A 27,115-nucleotide genomic window follows, 5' to 3' on the forward strand; every position below is an offset into this window, starting at 1 on the left:
TGGGGGGGGGGACAATAGTTTAAAAGCATAGGATGTTTTCTGGGAAAGAAAACATATTTTTAAAACAATAGAAATAAATAATTGTAGTTCTCTTTATTGTTTTTGATCAAGTAGAAGCAAAAAAGTTTCTGTAAAATCTGCCTTTCTGTAGTACATGAGTACATTATTCTGATGTGTCTTGATATGACTCCTCTCACTCTTATAGAGACACCCCCCCAACACACACACACACTTAATTTTTGATATGTTAGATTTTCATAATAGGCCTTTTGTTTTTTTACAAAAGAAAAGCTATCCTTATAATCTTCTGTAATATAATATTCCCTCCATCCTTGATTCTGAAAAGCACCATTTTATTTTCATTGTGATGTTTCATTCATCTTTCTCTCCCTTTGGCAGAGTAGAAGTCTTATCTCTTGGCCCAAGGTTTTATCCTTAGCATCTAGAACAAAAGTAGGCACTTATTATTTATTGGTTGAATTAATTAAATGATCCCTTTCTGACTCTTCTCATTGTTGCAGTAACTTTATTTGTTTTAAATACAGATTCATTTATGAGGCAGTTTTATATACATCAACTTCCTACCCACCCGTGTTTTCTTTTGGTACATCAGTTGGCCAACCAGTATTTGCTCAGCAGTAGCTTGGTGCCACAAAATGGACTTTATCCCTACACTTCTGGAACTTAACACCACTTTAATACTAATGGCTCAGAATGACATCATTATCTTGTGAATAATCTCATTTCTTTCATATGTCATGGAAGTAGTACATTTCATTGCCAGACCTTGTTAGTGATGTCTTCATCAGCCTAATGAAATGTTAAAGAAGGTATGCCTAAACTTATAACGATCTTCTGATTTTATCTGGTCCTCTTTGATTTTTCAGTAATTTTCACCAATCTTGATCTCCTAATAGGATACAGTTCTTTATTTTACTTTAGTTTGAGAAATTTCTACTAACTTGTGTAGTGTTTTCAAAAAATACTAGGTTTTTATTCACATTTTTATTCAGTTAATTTTGACAAAGTCCAAAGCTGTCTATAGCGCTATGGAAATTAACGAGATTTTTCCTCTTCCCTCTTGGTAGGGTTTTACTCATGTACATATATAAAAGGCTCCAATACTGGGTTTCAAAAATGTCTAATGGTCAAAAAATGTCATTGGCTTTTGATATTTTAAGACCTTTATTCCCTTTTCCTTTCTTTGGTTTGATTTGTAGATAATATACACCATGGAGCACTTTATTTTCCTCTTCTCACTAGATTATATATTGTATTCTAAAACAGCAATAAAGCATGTTCAGTCCCTTTCTTTTGAATCCTAAGAATTAGCTCTGACCAAATGGCAGCTAGCCCTAGCTTTTTCTTTAGCCAAAATTACATCTGCATTTTCCATTACCTCACTTACATCCCTTTTGCCCTCATTCTTTTTTATATATTTAAAATTCCTGTAACATTCCTCAGTGGTAATTTTCTGAAGTTTACTTTAGATCACTTGAGGACTTGTGATATAAAAAGACTGAGGCTAGGGTTGCATTAATTTCTTTACCCTGTTCATAGTCTTTCTTTAAGAGTTTTTATCTTAAAAATAATGTGTAGCAGCTATACATATCTGCATTTTAATCATAAACAGAATTCAGATTCCCCCAGTTTCAGCAGCTTTGCCAGTGCCATTTCTGGTTATGATATTTCGGTAATCGCAGTTAAAAAAAAGGTAACGTTTTGAGCAAACCTTATTAACAGGAAAACAATAATAAAAATCTTAATAACTGACATTTATTCAGCAGTTAATCCTGTATGCCTGACTCTATGTGTTTTATATAAATTATCTAATTCTTAACAATTTTATAAGGTAAATGATACTATAATTCATATTTTATAAGTGAAGAAACTAAGACAAGTGAGGTTAAGTTGACTTGCCATAAAGATATGCATTATAACTTTCATTTATAGTTCAAAGAAAGCTTTAGAGAATAATATTAATACTTTGGAAATCTGTATTGAAATTAAAATTTTGAGTTCATTTGTCAGTCTTTCCTACAATTATCTGTAGAATTACAACGTAACTATTAACCCCACTGATAGAATTGAAAACTTATTTTTAGATGGCTTTGAGGGAAGACAGGGAGGGGGGCTTGGCCTTATAAGTGGAATCATTCTTTTCTTACTTGGTTATCTTTCATAGACACTAAAAAGACTAAAAATTTGTTAGGGTATAATCTTAAACTTACTATTAAGGTTAAGTATATAAAAATCATATCATATTAGTACACGTTCATAAGTAATTTTGAACATTTTCATGATTGCAGAAGTTTTTACAGGCTTATTACATTATTACCAGGAGGAGCCCTAAGAAATATAACACTAGAAGAATTAGCACTCTCATATCATAAGTTATAGAGTCAAATGAGCACTAGACTGAAAATTTGCTTGGACCCTGAGGATAAATTTATTTGTAGATACCTGCTGAATTTCAGGGCATTGTCTAATATTGACATTATTCAAAATCTCAAGTTTTTAAAGTCTGCTTCAGAGATGCCAAGTTTCCTAGACATCGATGGTCTCTCTCATTGAGTACAGAATAAGAGTCTAAGTCATTTTTAGGGTAAGCTTCATTTTATTTATTAAAAATAACTGAATCCTTCTGTAAACCAGCTTACAGTTCAGTCTTATTGAAGGTACGGCAACCATGTCTTTATTCCTAGGTAACCTGCAAAGTAGCTAGCTATTAGACCACACAAGTGACCTACTTCATTCATCTCTTAGAAGATCCTCATTTGGCTGAAATTCCTACCATGACTATCCCTACCTTAATTTTTCTTTATCTTTTCTTATGATCCAGTCTCTTAACTATCCGTCCAATATAGGCAGATAGTTTGACATAGCTCTGTTTGATTTGCGAATGAAGATCATGGATCAAAGTAATTTTATGCATGAAAACTTGGATAGTGTTTCTTTTTAACACATTTGTTGATCACCTACTCTACGCAAGGCACCATGGTAAATATGGCAGAAAGCACATAGATGAAGAGTAATAATCTGATGGCCAAAGTCAACAGGGTCCTTATGTCAGATGTTATTATTCTAAATGTTTTACCATATGCATTACCTCATTTGACTTTCATAGTAAACACGTGAGCTCGGTACTGTTCATATCCTCGTTTTTTATAGGTAAGAATACAAAGTATAAAAACCACCCAAGGTAACAGCTGATAAAGTGGTGAATTGGGCCGGGCCACAAATCCAAGCAGTACAGACTTTAGAACCTACACATAGCCATCATATAATTCTGCTGTTTATTCCCTGCTCTCCAGGAACTCCAGAACAGAGCTATATTGTGTCTGTGAAGGAGAGCAGAGCAGGCCCAGTGGCCAAGGCAGTTTAGCATTCAGCCCAGTTTTCTAGTTTGAATGTGGACTTACTCTAGTTTTGATAACACAATATCCCTCTTCCGTGAAAATTCCGTACAACTTGCCTTTGATAGGGTTTTGGATATTTAAGTGAAATACTATAGTTCTGACAATAAATGGAATGCCTTAGTAAAATTTTATTCAATTAAGATTTGATAGAACAATTAGATGTCTGATTTATCCCAAAAATCTTACACCAGGTTTTTTGTTGTTGTTCTGGGGGTAGGAGGGACTTCAGAACTATTTTAAGATGACCATAAGTAAAATAAAGAATAATATACTATAAGGTTTTAATGTTCTCTTACTTTCTTTCATCAGAATTTTAATTTTAACATGTGACAGGAAAACATTGGTCATGTTGGTGGGCTTGAGTTTTCAGACGTTCATCTTCAGTTCTGATTGGGTTTTCTTTTTGCTTGAGCAAAAGTTATGAGATTTCGCTAAAATTTTAGTTCACAAATCAATTAAGGGAAGGTCAGCTGTAAGCAATGAGCATGTTTCTGGAAGGAAATTGTTCCAGAAGGTTGGTAATAAAGTTGTTAAATCCAAAGGTGAGTAAATGACACACATACACCATAAGAAGGAATTAGCAAACTGGACTAGCCAAACCCCTATGGATTCTGCTCTGAAACTGTTGAATCTCTAAATATCTAACAGTTCCTTGAAATTGTGCTAGTCCCACCCATCAGTAAGCGGTAATGCTTATAAAGCTCTCCAAGCTTTCTGACTTGAATAGCAGATTTGGGGGTGGGTGGGGAGAGCAAGAATTAATAAATAAGCATAGAGTTATAATTCAGATCTGAAAACCTTTACTAAATTTTTATAATATCCATTTTGGTAATACCAGTGCTGATATAACAACACATGCATTTCAGGAAATTTTAGTGTTCAACAGATCAGATGAAGATAATGTTGGAAAAAAAAGCATTTATATATTTCTATTTTTATAAATTGACTTTAAATATTGCCTGCATTGTTTTTGTTTTAAAAATATGTATTTCAATACTATGGGTCACTTCTAGGAAATCGGCACAAAATATGCTAAGGATTTGGATCTAATCATTTCATGTGAGAGGCACAAAATCAATTTGAAATAACTTTTATTCTATGCAAAATGTATTTTCTATTGGCAAAACTAGAGTTTTCTCTAATTTCCTGTCTGTATTTTTATAAATAAAATGTATTACTTGGCTTGAAATCTTAAAATTATTTTTCTGTTGGAAGTTAGAGCAATCTCATAAAGTTTTAAATAAATTGTTCTTGAACATGTATTCAATTTTGATTTAAAATAAAGCTAAGATTTGTTACATATTGTGGCAAATATTTACATTTTATAAAACAAACTTTGCCTGTATTTAGTCAATATAATTTTTAAAATAGCTAAGGTTATGGGCACACATAATCTTCTGCAGTATACTGAGGGAAGATGAAACTGCATTTATAAATCTCCTTGTACAGTTACGATAAAATTACTTTAAAACTGTATCTGTAGAAATGAGTTGTGCAAAACAATATACATGTAACATTTACATTTTTAGGAACTGAAAAATAGGAGTTCTATGTCATTTGAGTTGCAGACTGTCTCTCTTCAGTCAATAGGCTTGATCATCATCTGAACTGCTCTCAAGGAGTACGACCCGCCTCGATATTCAGCCCAAAAAATTCCATCTTGGTACTTGCTTCTGTAATGGCCTCCTCTGTACCATACTCCATTTAGGTTAGAATGTGCACAGGCATTGTACCACCATCCTCCTTTATGAAAGTGAGCACAGTTTCCTTTGAGGAAAAAAATAGAGATATCAAAGTAAAGGTTTCTTCTAAGTGTGGGACTCTGCAAACCATCTAAAACTACTCCACCTTTGGAATGATTTAATTTGTGTTTCTCTTACTGATTTCAGTTACCTTTATCTTTATTTTTGTTTCTTCATTCATTTTCTTACTGTTCCTGAAGTATCAGCTACTTGAAAGATCACTCGAATTACCTTTATCTTGCCCTTTGCTTGCTTACCACATGCTTTTTTTAGTTAAGTGATTTAACTTTTTGGGTAACAGTGTAAATAAGACATAAATTGCATTTGTGAAAGAGAAAGAGGGAGGTAGGGATTGGAGAGATTGGGAAAGATACAGAGTTGCTAAAAGAGTAAATTTGGGAAAACTCAATTCTTAAAATAGCACAGAATCATATGCAATAGAATGGCACTACCAGTAGTCAAATGTGTTTCTGTAAATATGGTATACTTTGGTTATATCTTTCTTCCTTTTTTTTTCTTTTGCTTTCATAAAATAGGTTATTGTGGAGACCTGTGTGCTCCTGGCCAAGATACAGCTGAACAGAAAAACAGATCAGTTTTCAGGGGGGATATCTCTTTATTGGGGCCACAGACCTGGGTTAAAAAGGCAAAAGTATATGAAAATTAATGTTAAGAGTTATATCTGGATGGCCTAATTGATTCTTTCTAAAGAGAACATTAATTTCCCCTCTGAGTCAAGCTTTTTTTGCTGTTCCTATTACGAGTTGCAGTCCTACTGTTCTCCTTCATGTGGGTACTAAAAAATCTTTATCAAAGCCATGTACCCAGATGGCTGGCTTCCTTCACTCTCTTCAGGCATTCAAACGTTAGCTTCTCAAAGTAACCTTTCACAGTCATGCTGTGGAAAATAGCACCCTTCTCATCCCCTGCTACTCATCACTCACTGTTCCCTCACTGGTCTTATTTTTATTAGAGTATTATCCCACCTGATAAATCATCTTATCTCCTAGAGAGTAAGCTCTAGAAGGGCAGGAACTTAGTTCACTGCTGTATCCGTAGCACATATAGCAGTGCCTGGCATGTGGTAGTTTGTCACGAATTTTAGGCATTAGAGTGTTTTATTTCCAGATGAATGAGTTTTTGCTTTGTTCCCCACCCTACCCCCAAATTAGAATAGTAGAACTTTGTTTTTCACAGAATTCATTCACACTTTGGGATTGCCTTATAAAAGAGATTCTAAACTTTCAGCAGCTTATGTAACCTATGACTGAGTCCAAAATTACCTTTCTGGAAAGCTTTTTAGTAACATATACTTTAATAGCAGGGTTCTGTGTAATGCATATGATTATGCAGTTAGTGATTCTGCAAAGAATACACATCAGTTTTTTTCTTACTCACCTGCATACATATCTTTATCTCTGTCCAGTGTGGTGAACTGTTTACCATTATGCCACATCATGGAGTCCCCTGCATTTCCCTGGTAAGTTCCTAGACGCAGTCTAAAGAATTCACTTTCAGGTTCAAGGCGAAAGCTGCTATATTCTGCATAGACTTTTTTGTCACTCCAGTCTTCTAATTCAATTAACAACTTATAATTATCTTGATTGCTAAGCATATAGATATTTTCCAGTCCAAGCCAATATTCTCCATCAATGTTTCCAAATCCTTTCTGTTAACAAATAGACAGCATGAGTGCATAAATAAGTGTAGAGATAGTAAACTTTTTTACAGATAAATTTTAAACCTTTGATAACATAAAAAATATTCACCATTTAAGTGGTAATGTGAACTTCCCTCTTAATGGATCACCTGATCTTTATAAGCCCCACTTAGTCACCTTGTTTGTTTTGCTTTCTCATAGTTTGTATTTATTTGTACAGCTAGCTTCGAATGTTATGGATAAGAAAAAGGCAAAAGAGAATGAAAATTATTCTTAGGGAATGAAAACCTAACCTTAACCTAGTGAACTACCAAATCCCTTAAAAGGATTTCTGATCTCTCATACACAAAGAACCCAATTTTTTTTTTCTGGAAGTCTGCCAACCCTACCAGTAAAAAAGGCTATCTAACATTATTATCACTCATTAAAAATAAACAGATAGTATCTGTTGTGAAGCAAATTGTCGTCTTTAGCTCTGTATAATTAAATGTCAGAAGATGTAACAGTAATCTTTGGAGTTCCACCTTGGAAAAAATGTAGACTGTCTTTAAAAAATTAAATACAGGGATCCCTGGGTGGCGCAGCGGTTTGGCGCCTGCCTTTGGCCCAGGGCGCGATCCTGGAGACCCGGGATCGAATCCCACGTCAGGCTCCCGGTGCATGGAGCCTGCTTCTCCCTCTGCCTGTGTCTCTGCCTCTCTCTCTCTCTGTATGACTATTGTAAATAAATTTAAAAAAAAATTAAATACATGAACTCTCCTCTTTCAGTAAGCATTTATCATCGCAAGTATGCAGCACAGTGTAGGGTTTGGTAAACCTCATCTTAACATTGTGTTTTCAAGGAGGTTGTGTTGCAGGCCTTTTTTTCCCCCTAATTATTTGTTTAGAAATTTATATAACTTTTGACATGGATGTATTAATGTATTATTTTTAACTGCCATTAAAATGTCACCTAAAAGTGAGTAATCCTGTTACCTCACAATTTTGAATGAAGAATTGACCATCTAGACAATATTAATTTTACCTATCTGCTGTCCTTAAACTGGACAATGTATACCACTCATAAAATTAGCATATAAATATCAAAATTATTAACAAAGACTAGTTGCTTATTTTTCCAAAATTATGATTGCATGGATCTGGTATGTTATTTCCTCGCAGCACCAGTGTCTGATGTTACCAGTTTAAAACATGAGGGGATGATTATCAGAGGTAATTTGTTCTAAAGAAAGGGGTCATTTTTTTGAAGTTCTGTACTTCATAATATTGCTTAACTGCAATTGCTGATGCATTCAAATGTCATAAAAGCAGTTGTCTTTTTAGAAAATGGAATCAGTAAAGGTCTTTGCTAAGAATTAAATACATTTATATTTTATATATTTGTTTTTATACATATTTTATATATATAATTATATTAAATATATTTATAAATCATCCAGACTAAAAAGGGGCAGCTTAAAGGATATCTTCTTTTTTTTTTAATAAATTTATTTTTTATTTGTGTTCAATTTACCAACATACAGAATAACACCCAGTGCTCATCCCGTCAAGTGCCCCCCTCAGTGCCCGTCACCCATTCACCCCCACCCCCCGCCCTCCTCCCCTTCCACCACCCCTAGTTCATTTCCCAGAGTTAGGGGTCTTTATGTTCTGTCTCCCTTTCTGATATTTCCCACACATTTCTTCTCCCTTCTCTTATATTCTAAAGGATATCTTCAGTTTCCCTTTTACTTTAGACTTTAAAGCTGGAGATGAGAATTATCTTTTTGACAAAGGTAGATAATGAAGAATATATGGATAGTTATTTTTAAACTGTTTATCTTCTTTATTGCATGGAATGGCTGCTATTGCAAGAGCTGCTTTGTTCCACCTGTTTCCCAGGTCTGGATCACTGATTTACCTTATAATTTTCCCAATTTCTGAAGAAGTTGACAGAGCCATCTGTTCTTTTCTGAATAACAGTCCAACCTCCAGGATCCAAACTGTTCTCACACCATAACTGTATTGGTCCATTGCTGTTTTCAGGTTTAATCATATAAATCCCACTGACTGAATGTCCAGCTTCTTTTGCATGCTGACAGTCTTTGAATGGTCCTATAATTAAAATATCATTGAATTACCAGAAAACTTAACAGGAACAGGGCCATATTAAAGTAGTTTTTAATAAAAGTCTTACCTCTGTATTTTCTTTACAGATACCACTTTTTGATACCACTTTTTATCTATTGTATACACAACACCATAAAAGTTAAAGTAACTAAATAAAAGGATTACCCCAGTCCCACTATCTGGAACATTAGCTTGTTTCATTTTCCACTGTTTTTGTGAGTTTTTGTCCATATACATACATTGTTCTATTGTCATAATTCTGACACACATAGAAAATTGGATTCTTTCTTTTAACAGAAATTTCCTTGGGGCTACAGTCTTCATTCTGGCACTTGTAGTAACTGTAATAAAAATTTTAACATTGATATATCATTGTTTATTCCTTGGTCATTAGATATTGAGGTTTCATCTAATTTTTGCTATTATAAAAGTACAAAAAATGTCTTCTTATGGCTTCATTTTTTCAAATATTTACTTACAATAATGCTATGGGATCTATGGATCAAGAGGGTGTGAGCACTTTTATAGCTTATCATAGGGCCTGGTATACAGTTTCCAAAATTTTCTTTCAGTGGGACACACTAGTCCCTTAAGGTACTTAATGAAAACAGCCTACCATGGTCAAATAAGTTTCATTATTGCTAAGTATTCTGTTACCTTTTTGGAAACCCACAGTGTACATGCACATACTAAAGATTAAGAAGCCCTGAAATAAATCAGAGTTTCCCAACCTTCTAGAATCCGTTAACTTTTTCCCCCATTCAACAGCCCATAAGAATACATTTCAGGAATGTTGGCAAAATGCCTTTCTAAAGAATTGTATCGATCTATGTGACTAACAGTAATTTTCTTATTTAGTCTGCACAATGACCTTGTGATAGTTTACAGATGTTCTATAGATGAAACAGTTAACTCGTCTAACGTCCTGTATCTTAGAAGGTAATAAGCCCTAGGTTTAAACCCATTTCTTTCTAATCCCATGCTCTGGACTGCTGGCTACATTTGCTCCCATGTTATTTCATAGTTTTATGGATTCCCTCCCTATTTTTAAATATACTAGTAAGTTCTTCATATCTTTTAAATGACAAAACTTTTTGTGAAATCCTTTGTAGAGGATCTGACTCTTGAAATTGTGATTTCCACATTTTTTAGATCTAAAGAAAGATCTCTTCTGAGTTTTACTGAACATTCTTTAGTTGCACCATTCTTCAGTGTTTTGATCCTTTGGTTTTTTTATAAGCATGTAATAATATTAAGTGATTCAGAAATAAGAATTACCCCACAGGTCTTTTAGAACCACAACCAAAAAAAGATGTAGAAATTCCAATTGTCAAATTTTATACTTTACAAGAAATATTTAAATTTTAACACATGCAATTTTTAGAAATTACGTGAAAATATTTAGTCAAGTAAAATTCATATAAGAAAATCTGCACTATAATGATAATAGGAATAGGATTATTGAAATTTTGAGAAATGTATATATAACACGTCTATACTGTGCCAATATACACAGGGTCCCCTTTGCACTAGTTGGAGAAGGATTTTTCTCATTGAATAAATAGTTACACAGTTGCATCATTAGAAGGGGTTCTAGAGACTGAACTCTTCCCTCTAGATTGCTCCTTGAGGATGGAGACTATGTTTTAACTGTTAGCAGGCTATCAGTCAGTAAATAAATCGACTTTCCTTCACATTTTAAATACAAGGAAATAGAAAACCACACACACAATCTCTAGCCTACATTTTTGTTTTCTTGATATTTCTCTTTCAGACTTTTAAAAATTATGATACAATGATTAAATACTACAAATACTAGTAAAAAGGGTTTGAGAAACTGGAAGGTCTTTCTGTCTTTCTTGGGTTACATTTTAAGTATTGAATTTTTTTTTTTTCATTTCAAATTGATTCTTTTTTTTTTTTTTTTTTTTTTAGTAAGCTCCATGCCCAGTGTGGAACCCAATGCAGGGCTTGAACTCACAATGCTGAGATCAAGACCTGAGCCGAGATCAAGTTGGGCACTTAACCAACTGAGCCATCCAGGCGCCCTCAATTTGATTCCCTTTTTATAGTTTTATATCTCTTCTGTAATTTCCAATCTTGCATTCATTATGAGTATCCTTTAAGATATAGTAACTACTTTAAAAATTCTTGTCCGTTCTATTCCTAGTTTTCTAAGCTTTTATCATGATGGGCTTTGGATTTTGTCAAAAGCTTTTATTTGCTGAGATAAGTTTTTTTTTTCGTTGTTAATAAGTAAATTCTGTTAATTATTTTTTGATATTAAACCAACCTTGTATTCTTGGGATAACCTTGACTTGGTCATGGTCATGACCATGGTTATGGTGTATTATTGTTTTTAAATATTGCTAGATTTGCTAAAATTCTGTTAACAATTTATGCTTCTGTATTTATGAGGATATTGGTTAGTCTGTGAAAGCTTATAGATAGGTTCTTAATGTAGTGAGGACTATGATAAAAATAATATTCTGAGATATTCAGACTGGATATAAATTAGATTACATTCCATTAAAATTCAGTGTGAATTATTTTTATATTTCCTACTTTATCAATTACTGAATCTAAATTACAAAGTATTCAGAATCTTTAACACAATATTTCGCAGAGTAGTCGTCATCAGTAACTTAGTTGCCTTTTTTTCCTCCCTTGTTGCTGTCCCTGACACACAGTTGTAGCTCAATAAATACGTGCATATTTAAGGAATACATTTAATATGGTTAATCAGAGTTGAATGCACAGTCATTTCTATTGTAGAAAACAGCATATTCCTGAAAACCCTCATGTTCTATAAAATCTTGCACGAAAAATAACAGCTGATGTTAGCTGTTAAGATACTTCATATTTGGCTGTTGACAGTTGTGGCAAAACATGAGTATAGCTTGGAAATACTCCCAATGAACCAGTATGACTTCTTTGTTTTATTGATATTCATCTTCTGTTCCAATCACATATGAGCTACTAAACATTACAGAAATATGCATTATAATCAAGTCAGAGACAAATAGATGTAGTTCAGATCGGATGAAATCTATAGAACTTTAATTTTATACATGGGAGTGAAATAGAAGGAAAAGTGAAGTCTAATTTCCAGATCCATTCTTAGATTATTTTGTGTAATGCATGGTAATATATTAATTTGTTTATTCCTACAATTTCCCATATGCAAAGACACTGTCTTTTGGTTGTGTATCCACAGGTGAAGCCCACTTAGGCACTCAAATATTTGGTGAACTAAATGATTCCTGGTAGCCACCGTGGTTTCCAGAATTTCCTCAGTTCTACATTATTTTTTTTTAGATGTGTCTTTTCTGCATCTGTTACAGGTTAGAAAATTTTAGGCTCAAGGGGTAAAGAAACAACCATAGAGTCAAGTGGCAAGTAAAGAGAGAATTCCACAACAGTATGACAGGTGCTTCTGATGGAGTTATGCAGGCACATGCGAACACTGGTCAGAAATAGTTAACCTAGATTTGCAGAAAAGAGATCAAAATCTACCTATATGTGGGCTGAATCTTGAAGATTGAAGAGAAATTAGGCAAGTGGAGGTGTGGAGTCTGATTACAGCCACACATGGGTCACCTGAGCTGAGGGATGGAATCAGAAGAGAGCATCATGTTAGAAAGGAGTTCCAAGTATGGTACCTCTGAAATATAAATGGCTAAGGGTGGTACTTGGAGCTCTTGAGGTAGGCTGTAAAGTTGAAACTGATTTCTTCAGTGTAGCCAAACTCGGTCTAAGTTGTCACTTCCACAATAGTCAAAGATAGCTGAGGAACATTGCTCTCATTTTAAACAGTTGTTGTGGTTAATGCACACATTGAAGTGGTCTTGTTGCAGTCCACATAAATATTTCTCATTTCAGAAATTTGCTTATTCTGCAAATGTCACCTTTATATTGTTTATGAATGTCACCCTTGTAAATGTTTGCTCTGCACTCATTCGACTATAGTTTTGGCAATTTACATTCTATATTTAAGTATATATTCAGCATTGGACTTTCATTAGGTTATTTAAATGGCTGTAAAATACTGAGAAACATCAAGGTTTTGAATGTTGACAAAATATCTGTAAAATAGCATTTGTTTCTTCTTCTCTGCTATTTAAAAGGCCCTTGGATATTTAAGCAAATTGGAGAGTCCTGAGTTTTCTAAAGCTTACTTTAGTTTGATAAGACTTCATTTTATGCAAATTTAAAATGATCTTTAACTTTAGTTTTCAACCCACTTGTTAGTGGTAGGCTTCACATTTGCATTTTGGATGCCTGTTAGACTTATTTGATCAAAAGGTTTAGGAAAATTTAGTTGAAATCCTTTTCCAGAACATGTGTATAAAATTAGTAGTGCTTTTAGCTGCTTTTTTTCTCCTAAGAAAAGATAGTAAATATCAGAATATAATATTTGTTTGTATTTATTTTTATGAATAAGCCATTAACCTGTCTTAGCCCCATATGTATTGTTGATCTTGGCAGAAATATTTTTTAATTATTATTTGCACATGTTGTTTACTTTCTGCTCTAGAGTTAGATTATAAGACATTCTTAAATGTTTTACCACTTTCTCTACCATAAATATCATTGCCTAATAGGAATTCTTAAATGACTAGTAGAAAAGTAGCAGCTTTGTTTTTGAGAGGTCAGATTTAACTTTCAGATATGCATATTATTGGGAATAAATTAATTGACAGGTTTCAGGAATTTATTCATAATGGTGCACATAGGGTATAGACTAGAAGTACCATTCTTCTAAAATAGAAATTTTATTAGCCTTTTTTCTTGCATTGAATAATCTTGAAATAGTCTTCATTTTTGTTGACATACAATTGGATTCTTCTCAAGGCAGGAAACTGAAATTCTGTACATTGAAATTGAAGGACCAGTGTCTCTCTTCCTTAGTTTATTTGATGATTAAAGTTTGTATAGGACTAACCAATTCCAGTTAATAGATCTGATTCATAGAAAGAAAAATATTAACCAGTCATGCCACATTATTTCCCAAAAGGTATTTTCCATTAAGAACCCATATTTTGAACAGAACAGTGGGTTGACAAAATTCTTTTTCATACTTTGAGTATGGGAACCATCTTTAACATGCCTGTCTTTCTTCTGTAAAGAAACTGTTTAATTAAGTTAAAAGGAAAAACCTTCCCATTTTCAAGTTGTTGAATTTCTCATTTATTTTCTTACTTTGTCCCAATCCTTTGCTCTTTGTGATAGGAGACAGGACAAGAAAGATAATCAGTTTAGAGTATTCAAATAATTGGTCAGCAAGTAAAATCTTTCAAGAGGTGAACTTTTTAATTGGGTTGCAAGCTAAGTATAAGATAAATATGTTGGATAGCATTTCTGAATGGGAAGTCTGAGGCGAATACTTTTTGAAGCAATAATAGATTCTTTTAATAATATAGGTTACTATGTTTATTAACCTGTAAGTTTTGAATGCAGCTTGCAACCCAAGCTTTTAGCTTTTAATTACTAAAGAGTTTATCAGTTGTTTCCTGTAACTGGTTAAAAGTCATAATCCAACAGCCCTTCTTTTGTACCCTTCTTTTTTTTTTTAAGTGTTAATATAACTATTCCACTATTCCGGTTAACCGGTTGCATCTTTAAAATATACTAATAAGCATTACAAATATTTGAAAATTAGCTTATCCACTAAACAGCATATTAAGTTTCTAATGACTGCTTTTCAAGTATAACTTTATATGCTTACCTTTTATGTCCCCATACATGGCCAAGCAAGGCACATATAGGGAAGGGTACAGAGAAATGGAATAATTAATGATGGTCAGACCCTACACAAAGCATGTTTATATGTGTCACCTCTTTAATCACCATAACAATCTTTCGTATAAAAGAGGCAACAAAAAAAGTCTTGCCAAAATCCAAGTTTCCTGATACTCAGATTTATGCTCTAACACACTGTGAAGGAACTTTCTCCAGTCCATCTGCCTACAAGAAATAAACTTATTTTTATAAATATACCATTTGTAAAAGAATAATGTTTTCTTCTGTAGAAGACTAACCCAAAATACAGCCACTGAGGAACATGAACAGTTAAGAATTTTATTGGTGGCAATTTGCCAGGTATTGTAGTTATATTCCTAACATTTTGTTTTTAAGCGAGAGGGAGGGTAACATTTCTGGAGATAATTGTTTTTAATCTAACAAAAGTATTGCATTATTTGCTTTAAGTTCATGGTAAGTTCTTTTGAGATGCATTTTTCTTATAACCATTTTCACTCACACACATATATACACTCATGCACATATACACACATTTTTGTTTATTAATTTAATGGCTAGAACCCCTAGATCCACATTAATTAATAGTTGTGTATTCTCATTTCAAATTTTTTTTGATATAGATGCTTTTAGTTTTTTACCATTAAGAATACTACTGATATTTGTTTTGAAATACATGTATTTTTTAATCACATTAAGGGACTTTCTTTTTTATCTTGATTTACTATGGGATTTTTTTGTTCTGAGAAATTTGAAAAATACTCCAAAGTAAAATGAATAATGACAATATTAATTTACTTCCCAGTGAGATTTGAGGATTGGAAATGTTTTGTTCCATTTGCTTTGTCCTAATCTAAATGAAAGAAACCATTATGGAGAGAGGGGAAAAAAAGAAAATATAAACTTGTCATTAAAACACTTTTTTAAGGAAAATGATGGTAAGATATATGTAACAGTTTACCAGCCTCATCATTTTTAAATGTACAGTGGCATTAGTACCTTCTCTTTATTGTACAGTGTCCAGAGTTCTTTTCTTCTTGTAGAACTGAAACCCTGTGCCCATTGAGCAACTTTTGATTCTACCAGAAACCATTCTGCTTTCTGTGTTATGAGTTTTACTTCTTTAGGTATATCATATTAGTGGAATCATACAGTATTTGGCTTTTTTTTGTGACTGGCTAAAACACTTTTAAGATAATACATACACATTATACATTTAGAGACTTCAGAATTCTAGACCATGTTCCTACATGTAGAGTACAGTAATATGAACTTTTTGGTGCCAGAGCATGTGTAAGTACAGCAGGAGGACCATCCATCTTTGCCCCTTTTGTGCAAGTATCCAAACAGCTCAGACATAGTTTCCAGTATGATAATAATATGAACAAAGATTTTAGCACATTATATAAAAAGAAAATAGCAAGTCTGTTTATTGTTGCTTATAGTAATTTATATTTGATACGAGTCATAGAATATTGGAACTAGAAGGGGATGTTAGAATTGTCCAGTCCAACCAGCACTCTCACCATACAAATGAGAGAACAGACACTTACCCAAGTCATTTACCCAAGGTTAATAACAAAGGAAACAGGTTTTCTTTATTCTATGCACTTTCCCTTATATGTTTATTAGTGTTCTAATGAACATTCTTACGGTGTTGCTAATTATGTCATTGAATATCAAAGGACCAATATTTATAGAATAAAATTAAAAGTTAATATTTACTTGTAGCAACAAATAAATAGTGAATAACAGAAGTTATGTCTGCCCTTAATTTTGACGTTAAGGATTGGTTAATAGAAATATAAACACCATTGTTTTATTAAAACAAAAGTCTGTTTAATGGGACTTTTTATATGCTATATCTCTAGCATGAGATTTAATTCTGAAATACAAGATTAGTCCTGCACTATAGCTCAATGTAGAGTAACATCTAGAACTGATCTAGCTCATTTTACATAAACATTTTCTAATGTGTCAGTGTATGAATATGTGAATAATAATTTCTTCTAGAACTGATACCATCCACTTAAGATTCAGCACCCACGGAAAATACTTCAGGGTGGTCATCTCCATACCTACATAATTGTACATTCCATCAGTTAAATAAATTCCACACACTTCAATTATGTTTATCTATGTTATATGAAAAACTATGCTGTTAAGTTATATACATTAAAAGCTTACACAAAACATACACTTTTTAAAAAGATAATATAAATATGTATTTTTTTCTTTATATACTCAGTGGATCATTTTGTACATGTCTTTCCTTTGAAAATTAAAGGGTATGGGGATGTCCATAATGACTATTTACCTAAGATAATGGTATTCTAGCCTGTTGTTATTGAGAGTTAGAACAGTATAAATTGAATGAATCCAGTATAGTAAAATGTATTAAAGTACTTTCATAAAGGTTTGTGGAATGTGACAGCTTTACAAAGCTGTATAAAAATAACAAGTTAACCAACATTTATTTATCTGCAGATGAGCTATAATATCCATCTGTCAGGAAGGAGCTTACATTATAATTGGAAGGCATTTTATTTAGATATGTATATGAGTACTTTATGTATATATAAAGATAACTGATAATTCAAGAGGGAATATAAGGAATGTATATACTTTATGTCCCACAGAAAAGCAACATACATGTAGAGGAGCAGTCACTTTAAGGAAGTCAACAAGAGCTTCAAGGAGGAATTGCTATTTTTATTTTATTTTATTTTATTTTATTTTATTATTTTTGGTCTGAACCTTATAATTTGATAGGCAGAGAACATGGAAAATATTTCAGAGACAGTGAATTGACTCATTTTATGAAGGAAATTAATTGAAGGAAAGCTAAAGAAGTAAGTTTGAGGAGGATATTGTTCTTACCCCAGGCTAAGCAAAATGCACCTTTTCTGTGTATAATGGGGAACTGCTGAGCAGAAGTGTGATGTGATCAAAGCGGTAGCTTAAGAAGATAGATCTGTTGACAATATAGGATATATTTTGATGGAAAGAGAAAATGGAGTTAGATTAGTCAACAAGCTATTATAGCATTCCTAAATAAAAGAACATTTTGAGTGCCAGGCATTGTTCTAAGCACCCCTCAAGTGTTAAATTCTATGAAGTAAGTACAATTATTATCCTCCATTTTACAGATCAGGAAACTGTAAAAAGCAGTTCCCTGCCCACTGCCCCAATGTTACATAGCTAATAATCCAGAAGTCTCAATCCTCCAGCTGCTGTCATAGATAACTTGGATCTAAATTAGAATCCTGGCTCTGAATAGAAATCAGGGACAAAGTCCATGAAAGATGGAAAAGCAACATGAATAGAACTCAGCAGAGGGGAAATAACAGAGATGAGCCATGCAAATTCAGAAATAGGGAGTAACATAAATCAAAATAGAGAAATCAAAATCAACCCATCAGTCTTAGTAAAGGAGATTTATTTAAAAAAAAAAAAAGAGAGAGAGAGAGATTTATCCTAAGGATATAATCACAGAGAAAGTACAAGAGCAAAATAGTTTTTTTTAATTGCAAGAATATTGATTACCATGTTAACAAGAAGGGAAAAAAAAGAAAGACTTAAAGGTTGTTACCAAAGTGTTAACTTTTGTTTATTTTTATTTGGATATTCAGTGAATCTTTTAACAAAGCTTATTAGTATTTTCTAGTTTTTCTTCAATAAATATGTATTACCTCTATAATATTTCTAAAAGTAAAATGCTAGGTTGGGGAAAAGATTATTTTAAGCTTTAGTTATTCATCCATTCCTCAAATATCTATTATAATGCTTAGCTTAAAATATGCTGAGCACAATGTGCTAAAATTTGATCCTGGCTAGATGTTTGAAATAGAAAAATGAAAAGACAGTTCATTTTTCCAGAAGCATTCAGTCTAGCAGGAGACAGACATACAAACAACCTAGTGTAATGTGATGTAGAAAACGTGTTCAAGGCATAGTTAGCAATTTGGGGAAAGAGCCATCAAGATATGTTTGTTTGAATCTGGGAATGCATAACACTTAAGATATTATTTTACTTAAGCCTTGAAATCTGCCAGGTTGACAGATAAGCTGGAAGAAGGCATTTCAGGAGAGGAAGCAGCACTGTGTGAGGTGATGGTAGATCATCCAGATGCAAACATTCAGCACTGGTTAGAATCAGGAGGGAGAGCTCCAGGCAGGAGTCATTGGAGCTGTGGTGATACTTGTAGCCTTGAAGGTGTGAGAAACCTGTAACATAGAGGATCTTGAGGAAAACTTTTCAAGCTGTAGTAGAAGGAAGAAGATACAAATAAGGACTTAGAGAAGTAGGAAGAGTCAGAATATCACAATGTGGAAGCCCAAGAAAGCAGAGATGTGATGTCTACTGCTGCAGAGAGATACTTTATGATATATGTACTTCCAGTCTTTGTTCTGTTTTTGTTTAAAATTACTCCATAGTCTATGTGCAGTTTTATGTGCTGCCCTTTCCATAGGTGAATGAAGTATGATTTATTTACTTTTCACTTTTGGGTATTTGGGCTTTTCTTTCCACTCTAAGGAAACAAATCAACTTGTAAAGATTTCAGGAGAATGCCTTATGAGAAAATGGATGTGGAGGTAAAAATAAAAGCAAAATATTCAGAAAGTTAACATCTTACTAAACTGAAACAAAGGTGAATTATTCATCTTTGTATTCTAGGCTCGGAGATCAGTAACCAATAAGAAAGGAAGGAAGGAGTGAGTGAGGGAGGAAATTAAGAAATAGAGGTACAGGTATTAGGATCAATTCTAGGGTGTTATTTTTTTTTATCACAGTGAAAACTTATACATATGTGGCTATAAGATACAAATCGTAGCTTGTTTAGCCTTGGAAAATAGAAGGGATACCTTTTCCTCTTAAGACCGAGGATAAGAAGGCACGGGTGTTGTCCAGATGTTTTCAGGATAGGAAAGAACAAAGAAGGAACGAACCTAGGACCTGAGTAGACTTCATCTCAGTACAGTAGTAGATGATGAGTGTCTGAGAGTGGCGGTGAGGAGGAGATATAATTGTAGGCTTAAGGAGAGTGGAAGCAAATTTTTAAATGCTCCTTTTGGAGAAGAAAATGAGAAGAGCAGCAAGAGGTAAACAAAAGGATTGTTTTGCAGCAAGAAGACCTGGCTGGGGGCTGATAGGATGGTTGCAGAGATTACAAGTGGATGGTGGACTCATTCCTCTCTTTATGCTAGTAACAGATTGTAAGAACTTGGTCGGAAGGCAATACTTTTCTTACCGAATATGCTATTTTTAGGAACTCTTAGCTGAGAGATGTATTTAAATCAATTCTTGATTAATAGAAAACAAAAATGTTCATGTATAATTCCATGACCAAAATGAAGAATAAGGATTTATCATGTGCATTGTTTCATAAACCATAAAATATATTAACCTCATATTTCCATTTTTAACAGTAAGAAGCAACTTACCTTCATTGATGAAAGTTACTGGTGGTATTTTGAAGGGACTTTTAGTGGGTGAGGTTCCCAGATCAGGTGGTGGCATTAAATCTCTGGGATAACCTGGATCCCTCTGTATCTCGTTACCTCCCAGCAGTCCAGGAGTATACTGATGACTGTTAGGAATATGCTGTGGCACTACCTGGACAAGAGGAGGAGACACATGGGGGTCTTGTCGGGAAAATATCTTCAAGCACTGCTCTTCCAACAAAGTGATCATCACAGACTGGTTATTGACGAGATCAGTCAGGGAAGCGTATTTTACCTCTAGTTCCTTGTATCTTGTTGCCATCTTCAACATTTCTGTAGTGATATTGAGGATTTTATTTTCCAACTGGGAAAGTTCAAGTGAATTATCCCTCTTACGGATAATCTCATGTAATAGTTGCATATAGAGTTGAGTAACTCGTGAGTTCATGTTACGGCTTTCTTTCCTCAGCAGCTTTACCTCATTTACAATGTTTCCATCTACATCCACCACCAACTGCAGGACATCTATCTCCCGCTTCTGCCTGGAGAGCACGTCCTTCAGGTTTTCAAGGTCCATCCTGGTAATCATGTCTTTAATCATACTTGCATCTTGCCCTTTGGTATTAACACAAATGGGCCCTGTAATTTTTTGTTCAGGTACCAGGAATGTGTATGCACATTTCTTTGCTTCCTCTTTAGCATCCGTGGCACGAGGGTATCTCCTTTGGGTTATTTTTTTCATTTTGAACTGTCCTCCTCTGCAATGTCCAATGCCCATTAGTAGAAAGAATAGTGCACTTAGGGTCCAGATAAAAGCCTTCATTTTGAAATGAGGTTGTATGAAGTCTTTTAAAAATCAAACTAATGAAGGGAAAAAGTAAAAAGAATTAATATTAACCTACTTTTAAAGTCAGTGATATAAAAAAAAAATAAGGGAAAAACTGGGTATCAATCTTACCAAATTGGGCCAGAATTAATATTAACTTGTTAAATTTAACATCATGATGCCTGTGCATTTGTTTAAAATTTAGGTTTCAAGGAACTACCACTTCATTATGATACTTTTCAGCTCAGTGAGCAGATTTTGGTGATGCCCACTGTGTCCAAAGGCATAGGGTTAGTGTTCTTGGGTGCTTTGAGACCCTAATAAGACACTTTTCTTACACTTAAAAAGTTTACTTACTGCCTTAAGATTCTGAAAATGGTATGTAATGTGTTTCTAAGGCACGGATTAAAACAGTCTTCCCTAACTAGTATTAAAGCTAATGGCAGGTGACTCTAGTTTATATTTTATTAACATGCTTTCAATTAGGTTGGCCCTCTTATAGTAATTACGTTTTTTATCTATCAAATTACAGAAACATTTTTAGACAAATCTCAGACCAGAAAGTTTTGGCATCATATTTTTTGTTTTTGTAGCATGTCCTTTTGGGATTAGTAACAAGTTTAAGAATGAGAGAATTTTTACAGTCATTTATTGTAGGTCATTGTGTTTGGTTTTTTTTTAAGATTTTATTTATTTATTCATGAGAGACACAGGGAGAGAGAGAGGCAGAGACACAGGCAGAGGGAGAAGCAGGCTCCGTGCAGGGAGCCTGACGTGGGACTCGATCCCAGGTCTCCAGGATCACGCCCTGGGTTGAAGGCGGCGCTACACCGCTGAGACACCCGGGCTGCCCGGTCATTGTGTTTTCTAAACCATAGTCATATATATACTCTAAGCTTACGGGTGAGTTAGCAATGTTTTTGTTTTGTTTTGTTTTTTTAAGCAGGTCCATTTTTCTAAGATTCTCCTGAACTGTATCTTAGTAAAATTTCAATAGTTTTCTGTAACTATTGCCAAGGAAAGAAACTCTCTGTAATTGAATACGATTATTAGAGTTGGAAAATGCCTTAAAGACCATCTCTTTCAAGAACCTCTTTGTGCACATGTGCATGTTGAAAACCAGTGCCACACAAATAGGTAGCATTAGAACCAGGTCAAGAATTCGGGTTCCCTGGCTCCTCAGTCAGTGTCGATAGCAGTGGCACATATTGCTGACACATGTGCTTGAAATGTTTCATTTTTGCTGTGACAGAGAAACACTTGTCCCTTCTAGTACAATTTCTGTAGAAACACTAGAGGAAACGTTAGCACTAGCTCTAAGAACCACATCTTCTTCCTTTCCCATGAGTTCCCTCCCTCAGCAGTAGGAGCAGTAGAAGGGGTAAGATGTGCCACTGCATCGGGTGCACAAGCAGGCTGCTGTAGCACAGGGCCCACCTTCCCACTCTCATAAACTTAACCCCTGTCTGCTGTTTTTGAAGGACAGCAGTGGATACACTAAGACAGAGCTCTTCTGTCCCACTTTCCATCCAAGTTCTTGTTTTTTGATTTGAGAAGTCAGGTCCCAAGTTGCTTCTCCCTCCAATTAATAGTAGCAAAGCAGCAATAACAGTAGTTCTTACTTACTGGGTACTTGGCCTTGTTTTAAGTTCCTTTGCATGTATTAAGTCAACTACTTGTAACTACAACCCTCTGAGGTAGATTATTACAGTCCTTATTTTCAGGACTGGCATCCAGAAACTAAGTACCTTACCCAGAGTCACGCAGCTTCTAAGAGAGGGAGGCAGAATTTGAACCTAGGCAAAAGACTCCAGAGTTCATGTTTTCTTTTTCATTAACCACTACAGCATATGGCAATATATTCTGTCCTATTTTCTATCACCAATAGCATAGTAATCCCTTACATTTCTATAGTATTTTTTTTAAAAAAATACTTTCTTTTTTATTTATTTATATGATAGTCACACAGAGAGAGAGAAGCAGGCTCCATGCACCGGGAGCCTGATGTGGGACTCGATCCCGGGTCTCCAGGATCGCACCCTGGGCTAAAGACAGGTGCCAAACCGCGGCGCCACCCAGGGATCCCCATTTCTATAGTATTTAATACACAGTAACTATTTGCATTCACAACACTATGAATATATACCCTTTTACAAAGAAAGTCCCAGAGAAGCCAGAATTAGCACTCAGGTTGGATTCACATCTTCTACTCATTACTTTTCTAGATCTGTGATTTTTATCCTAGTCATGCATATAACTATGGAGGAACCTTAACTTTGTACATCTTGTTTTTCCATCTTTTCCTGGTCTGTGTGTCTTTACATGGACCCATTACTTATTTATGGAAAGGTGTTTGTGGATCATTTTTGATCGGCTCTCTTTCCATCATTTTTCAATTCTGTATTTTCTGCTGTCATTCCTTTCCTTCTGTATGTATTATACCCATTGACAGTTACATATCTAACTCGTGATTATGAACACTCCTCCCCAAAAAAGGTTATTAACAATCAAGGAAATAGGGACTCTTTTAAAACTGCAGTCCTAAAGATGACTGCTACTTTCTAAAACCATGTCCCCTGGTGTTTTCAAATAAATGGTGCTTTCAAAGTGGAGTGATAATGAACATAAAGCAAGAAGTGGATGGAGTGTGGAAAAGTATTTTTCTCTTACTAATATAATCAAAATTGGAGGAATGAGCACAAGAGTATTCCATATTTATATCAGGGGCCTTCTGATAATCAAAAGCACACTTATCTGAGTACTTTTACGTTTTTTTATATTTTGCCTCTGATGTCAGTAGAAAATTTAGACCTTAAAAGTCATCTATCTATTTTATAACAAAATAGATATTTTATTGTACTAGAGTTACTGATACAAGATTTCTTGTTATATTTGCAGAGTCATGGAATTTAGATATGGTTTATTTTTAAAACTGAGACAGTAAAATACACAGTATTTCTCTTACATAAACTTACTAGTCCTCAGGTTCCCTCATTTCATTTTAATAATAGAATAGAAACTCTTAGATCATAAAACGATTTTACTTAAATAATCTATGAAATAAGCTACAAAAACAAGAGAAATTCAGAAGCTATCATTGCAACTTCAGAACAAGTAGAATTTCATGAACAGTGTTCTGATTTGAACAGCTTGTATTCCTACTAGACACAGCTTTCTATGGAACAGCTAAGACCATAGAACCCAAGACTGATATCATAACTTTACGTCAGTATTGTCATGAAGGAACAAAAATGTGAAATTAAAAAAGCAATAGCTTCACTTTGGTGTGTTCTGCTTTGTCTCTTTGCAGGCTCCTATACATGATCAAATCATAAGATAAACCACTGTGTGCATAAGAGAATCTGATCTAAGTTTTAATTTAAAGGAGGCAACTAAAAGGGTTTTTTTTAAATAAATATAATTCTTTGACCTTAATAAAAGTAATGACTTCGTTGTCACCGAAAGAAGAATAAGGAGCCACATTTCTTAAGTAGTAGACGAGCTACGTCATGACTAAGGAACTGGTTTTAAAAATACACTTACTGTTACATTTCTGAAAACATTCTCTTTTTTAATATTTTCCCACCACGTTCAGTTTTAAAAGTGTAAGATCTATAAATCTGTGTTACCTCATAAAACCTTTCTGTATATGTTAGAACTTTCCTAGGTCCCAAGAGAAAGTTATAAATTAGTTACAGTATACTTAAGTTTAAATCTATGCCTTTACTTGGCTGTTTTTAGAAAAAAAAAAAAAAAAAGAAAAAGTCGTCCATGCTTCAGGTTAATTTTATTAATACTATTTCTCTTCATAGTTGCTACATTGCCAGCTACTAAAGAGAAGAAATAAAAATCAGAATTTACTTCCTTTCAGATGGTAAACGTGTAGAGGCATTTAACTGGCTATGTCACGCACTGAAAACAGCATGAGGCAATGAGCCTAAATTTATGAAGCATCGAAGATGCTGTAGATACTTCTAGATTGTGAGTTATATTCTGGGGAGAGACTTGAGAACAGTCTCGTTCCCTGGAGATATTAAAGAAAGGGATAGTAGTTATCTGTGTGTTTGGGGTTTCAGAGTCAGTGCTTGCCTCGGCTTCAGTAAGAACTGAGATTTAATGAGGTCTTGCACTTTTCATAGCAAACAACAACAGAAAAGAGAGAGGTGGCAGTATTTCAGATCCAGTATTGCTTGGACATTTTATCAGTTTCTTGTAAAATATGTTTAACAGAGATCCTCCCAGGATTTAGAGTTTGAATCTTTAAGGAAAAAACATGAAAGTAAATTTGAAAAAATCTGAGCTTTATAACTATTTGCTTATTGAAGATTCTTACCATTTAATGTCTTTAGCATTTAAAAGAACAGAGGATCCCCAAATGATAAAAAATTTAAGTGTCTGGTGTGAAAGCTTACTCATGGTAACTAGTAATTTTATTTTTAATTGTTTTCATGATACAATTAAACAAAGTAGAATACTGAAAGAAACCTCATGTGTATGGTTACCAGAGTTATGTCTGTCTAAAAATATTACATATTTTTGGTCTTTCAATCATGTATTTAAGTAACTGTTGTCTTCTGGGTTCTTTATTTTCTGCTTACTGCTGACTACTTACATAATATTTCTATCACATTTTATTTTTTTTTTCCTTAATCCTAATCTATAAAGTTTTAGGTTGTTTTTTTTTTAATATATATATTCATAACTTTGCTTTTTTAAGTAATTCTACGTATAGCAGTTTTAATTTCTATTACCCAGGTTCAATTACTGTTACATGTAAGCCTGGAAAGTTACTTAAAAATTTGCATTTTCCCAAGAAATGTCATAGGCTTATCTTAAACCTTTATAAAAATTTCTGTTTGATATTTGGTTATAGTATAACTGAGGGATTGTTGCAAAGCCTTTCAGTTAATTTTGTATCTTTTTAGCTGTGTTTTGTAGCTATACTTTAAGATCTCTAACAGTATACATGAACTTACACACAGACATACACACACACTGTAATTGCGTGGAGAGAGACTGTTTACAGCTCTTTTGTTTGTATCCCTTTGTTTTTAATCACTGTGTTATAAACCTTATACATGAATCTTATTTGTTAAGATTTCTTTCTCGTGTCACTAAAGCACTTGTCTGAAACCTAGCATGTATGTACCAATTTATAAGCACATATACTAAATATTATTAAATTGAACCTCAAATCCTGCCTTAATCATCACAAAGTACATAATCAGTTTTTACATAAAGGTGCAAAAGAAAACCTTTTTCAACTAAAATAAATTATAGTAGATTTTTAAATTATTTGTTTAATAAAAGATTTTGAAACTTCTACAAATGTAAAATTTTGATATACACAGAATTTTAAATAAAAATAAAAGAATAAAATACCTTTATGCATCTGTTGATAAAGCAGACCCAGAAACTTGCTGCTCTTATTCTTGCCTTTAAAAATCAGTGTAGAAGTTTGTTCATCTGTGACTTTAATAGCAATTGCATTTTTGTTTTGGACCGTCGAATCCAAGCTGTAATAAGGAACTTCTTTTTCTTCTTACAACACTAATCGATTGAACTTGACAAGCCACCTATGTAATTTTAAGTAGTATAGTGGAAGTTCTGGTCTGTGGGCTGTCTTTAATCCGGCAGAGAAAGCATTGTGGCTTTGCTCTGTCTGCCACATGGAGAAGTGCAGTAACCAGCTGCAGCTGACCCAGATTGTATATACAGTACCCTTGAATAGTGATTCCCTCTCTTTCTCAGTAAACTCAAGTTCAGCCCACATATTACGTCACCAAAAAATTGCTGGAGACTAGGGGGGGAAATCTCCTCCTTAGGATTTCCTCTCTGTAGCCTTAAATAGGGGTGGGGGTGGTGGGATCAGCGGGAGGTTGAATAGCTCCGAACAAGGAGAGACTGTGTGCAGGTTGAAGGAAGGGCACCATCTGGAAACAAACTATCATAGTTTAGCGGGCAATTATAAAACAAACATTTTAGTCTGCTGGCCAGAGATCTTTTAACTTGAATACTGAAAAAATAGTACTCAACTTCTCAGAAATAGTAGCAGGCTGATAAATTTGGTTTTTGTTACAAAGAACAAGAATTAGACTTTGTCAGGAGGCAGCCACCTAAATAATGTAAAACTCTTTATAGCCCAGAAGAATTT

General features: G+C 33.9%; 2 protein-coding genes across 3 annotated transcripts in view; one reads left to right on the forward strand and one right to left on the reverse strand.

The window, feature by feature from the left end:
• RALGPS2 (Ral GEF with PH domain and SH3 binding motif 2) overlaps positions 1-27,115 on the forward strand; it is a 162,476-nt gene that overhangs the window by 90,977 nt on the left and 44,384 nt on the right. The gene's annotated exons all lie outside the window — the stretch shown is intronic.
• Positions 507-26,691, reverse strand: ANGPTL1 (angiopoietin like 1). The gene is made up of 5 exons (XM_055319059.1): positions 26,344-26,691; positions 20,136-20,996; positions 8,722-8,915; positions 6,560-6,830; positions 507-5,186 (listed from the first exon to the last, which is right to left on the reverse strand). Exons 2-5 carry the CDS (start codon positions 20,956-20,958, stop codon positions 4,999-5,001), a joined length of 1,476 nt encoding a protein of 491 aa, XP_055175034.1. The 5' UTR covers positions 20,959-20,996; positions 26,344-26,691; the 3' UTR covers positions 507-4,998.

This window comes from Nyctereutes procyonoides, unplaced genomic scaffold (genome assembly GCF_905146905.1).
Source record: "Nyctereutes procyonoides isolate TBG_1078 unplaced genomic scaffold, NYPRO_anot_genome, whole genome shotgun sequence".
Classification (NCBI taxonomy): domain Eukaryota; kingdom Metazoa; phylum Chordata; class Mammalia; order Carnivora; family Canidae; genus Nyctereutes; species Nyctereutes procyonoides.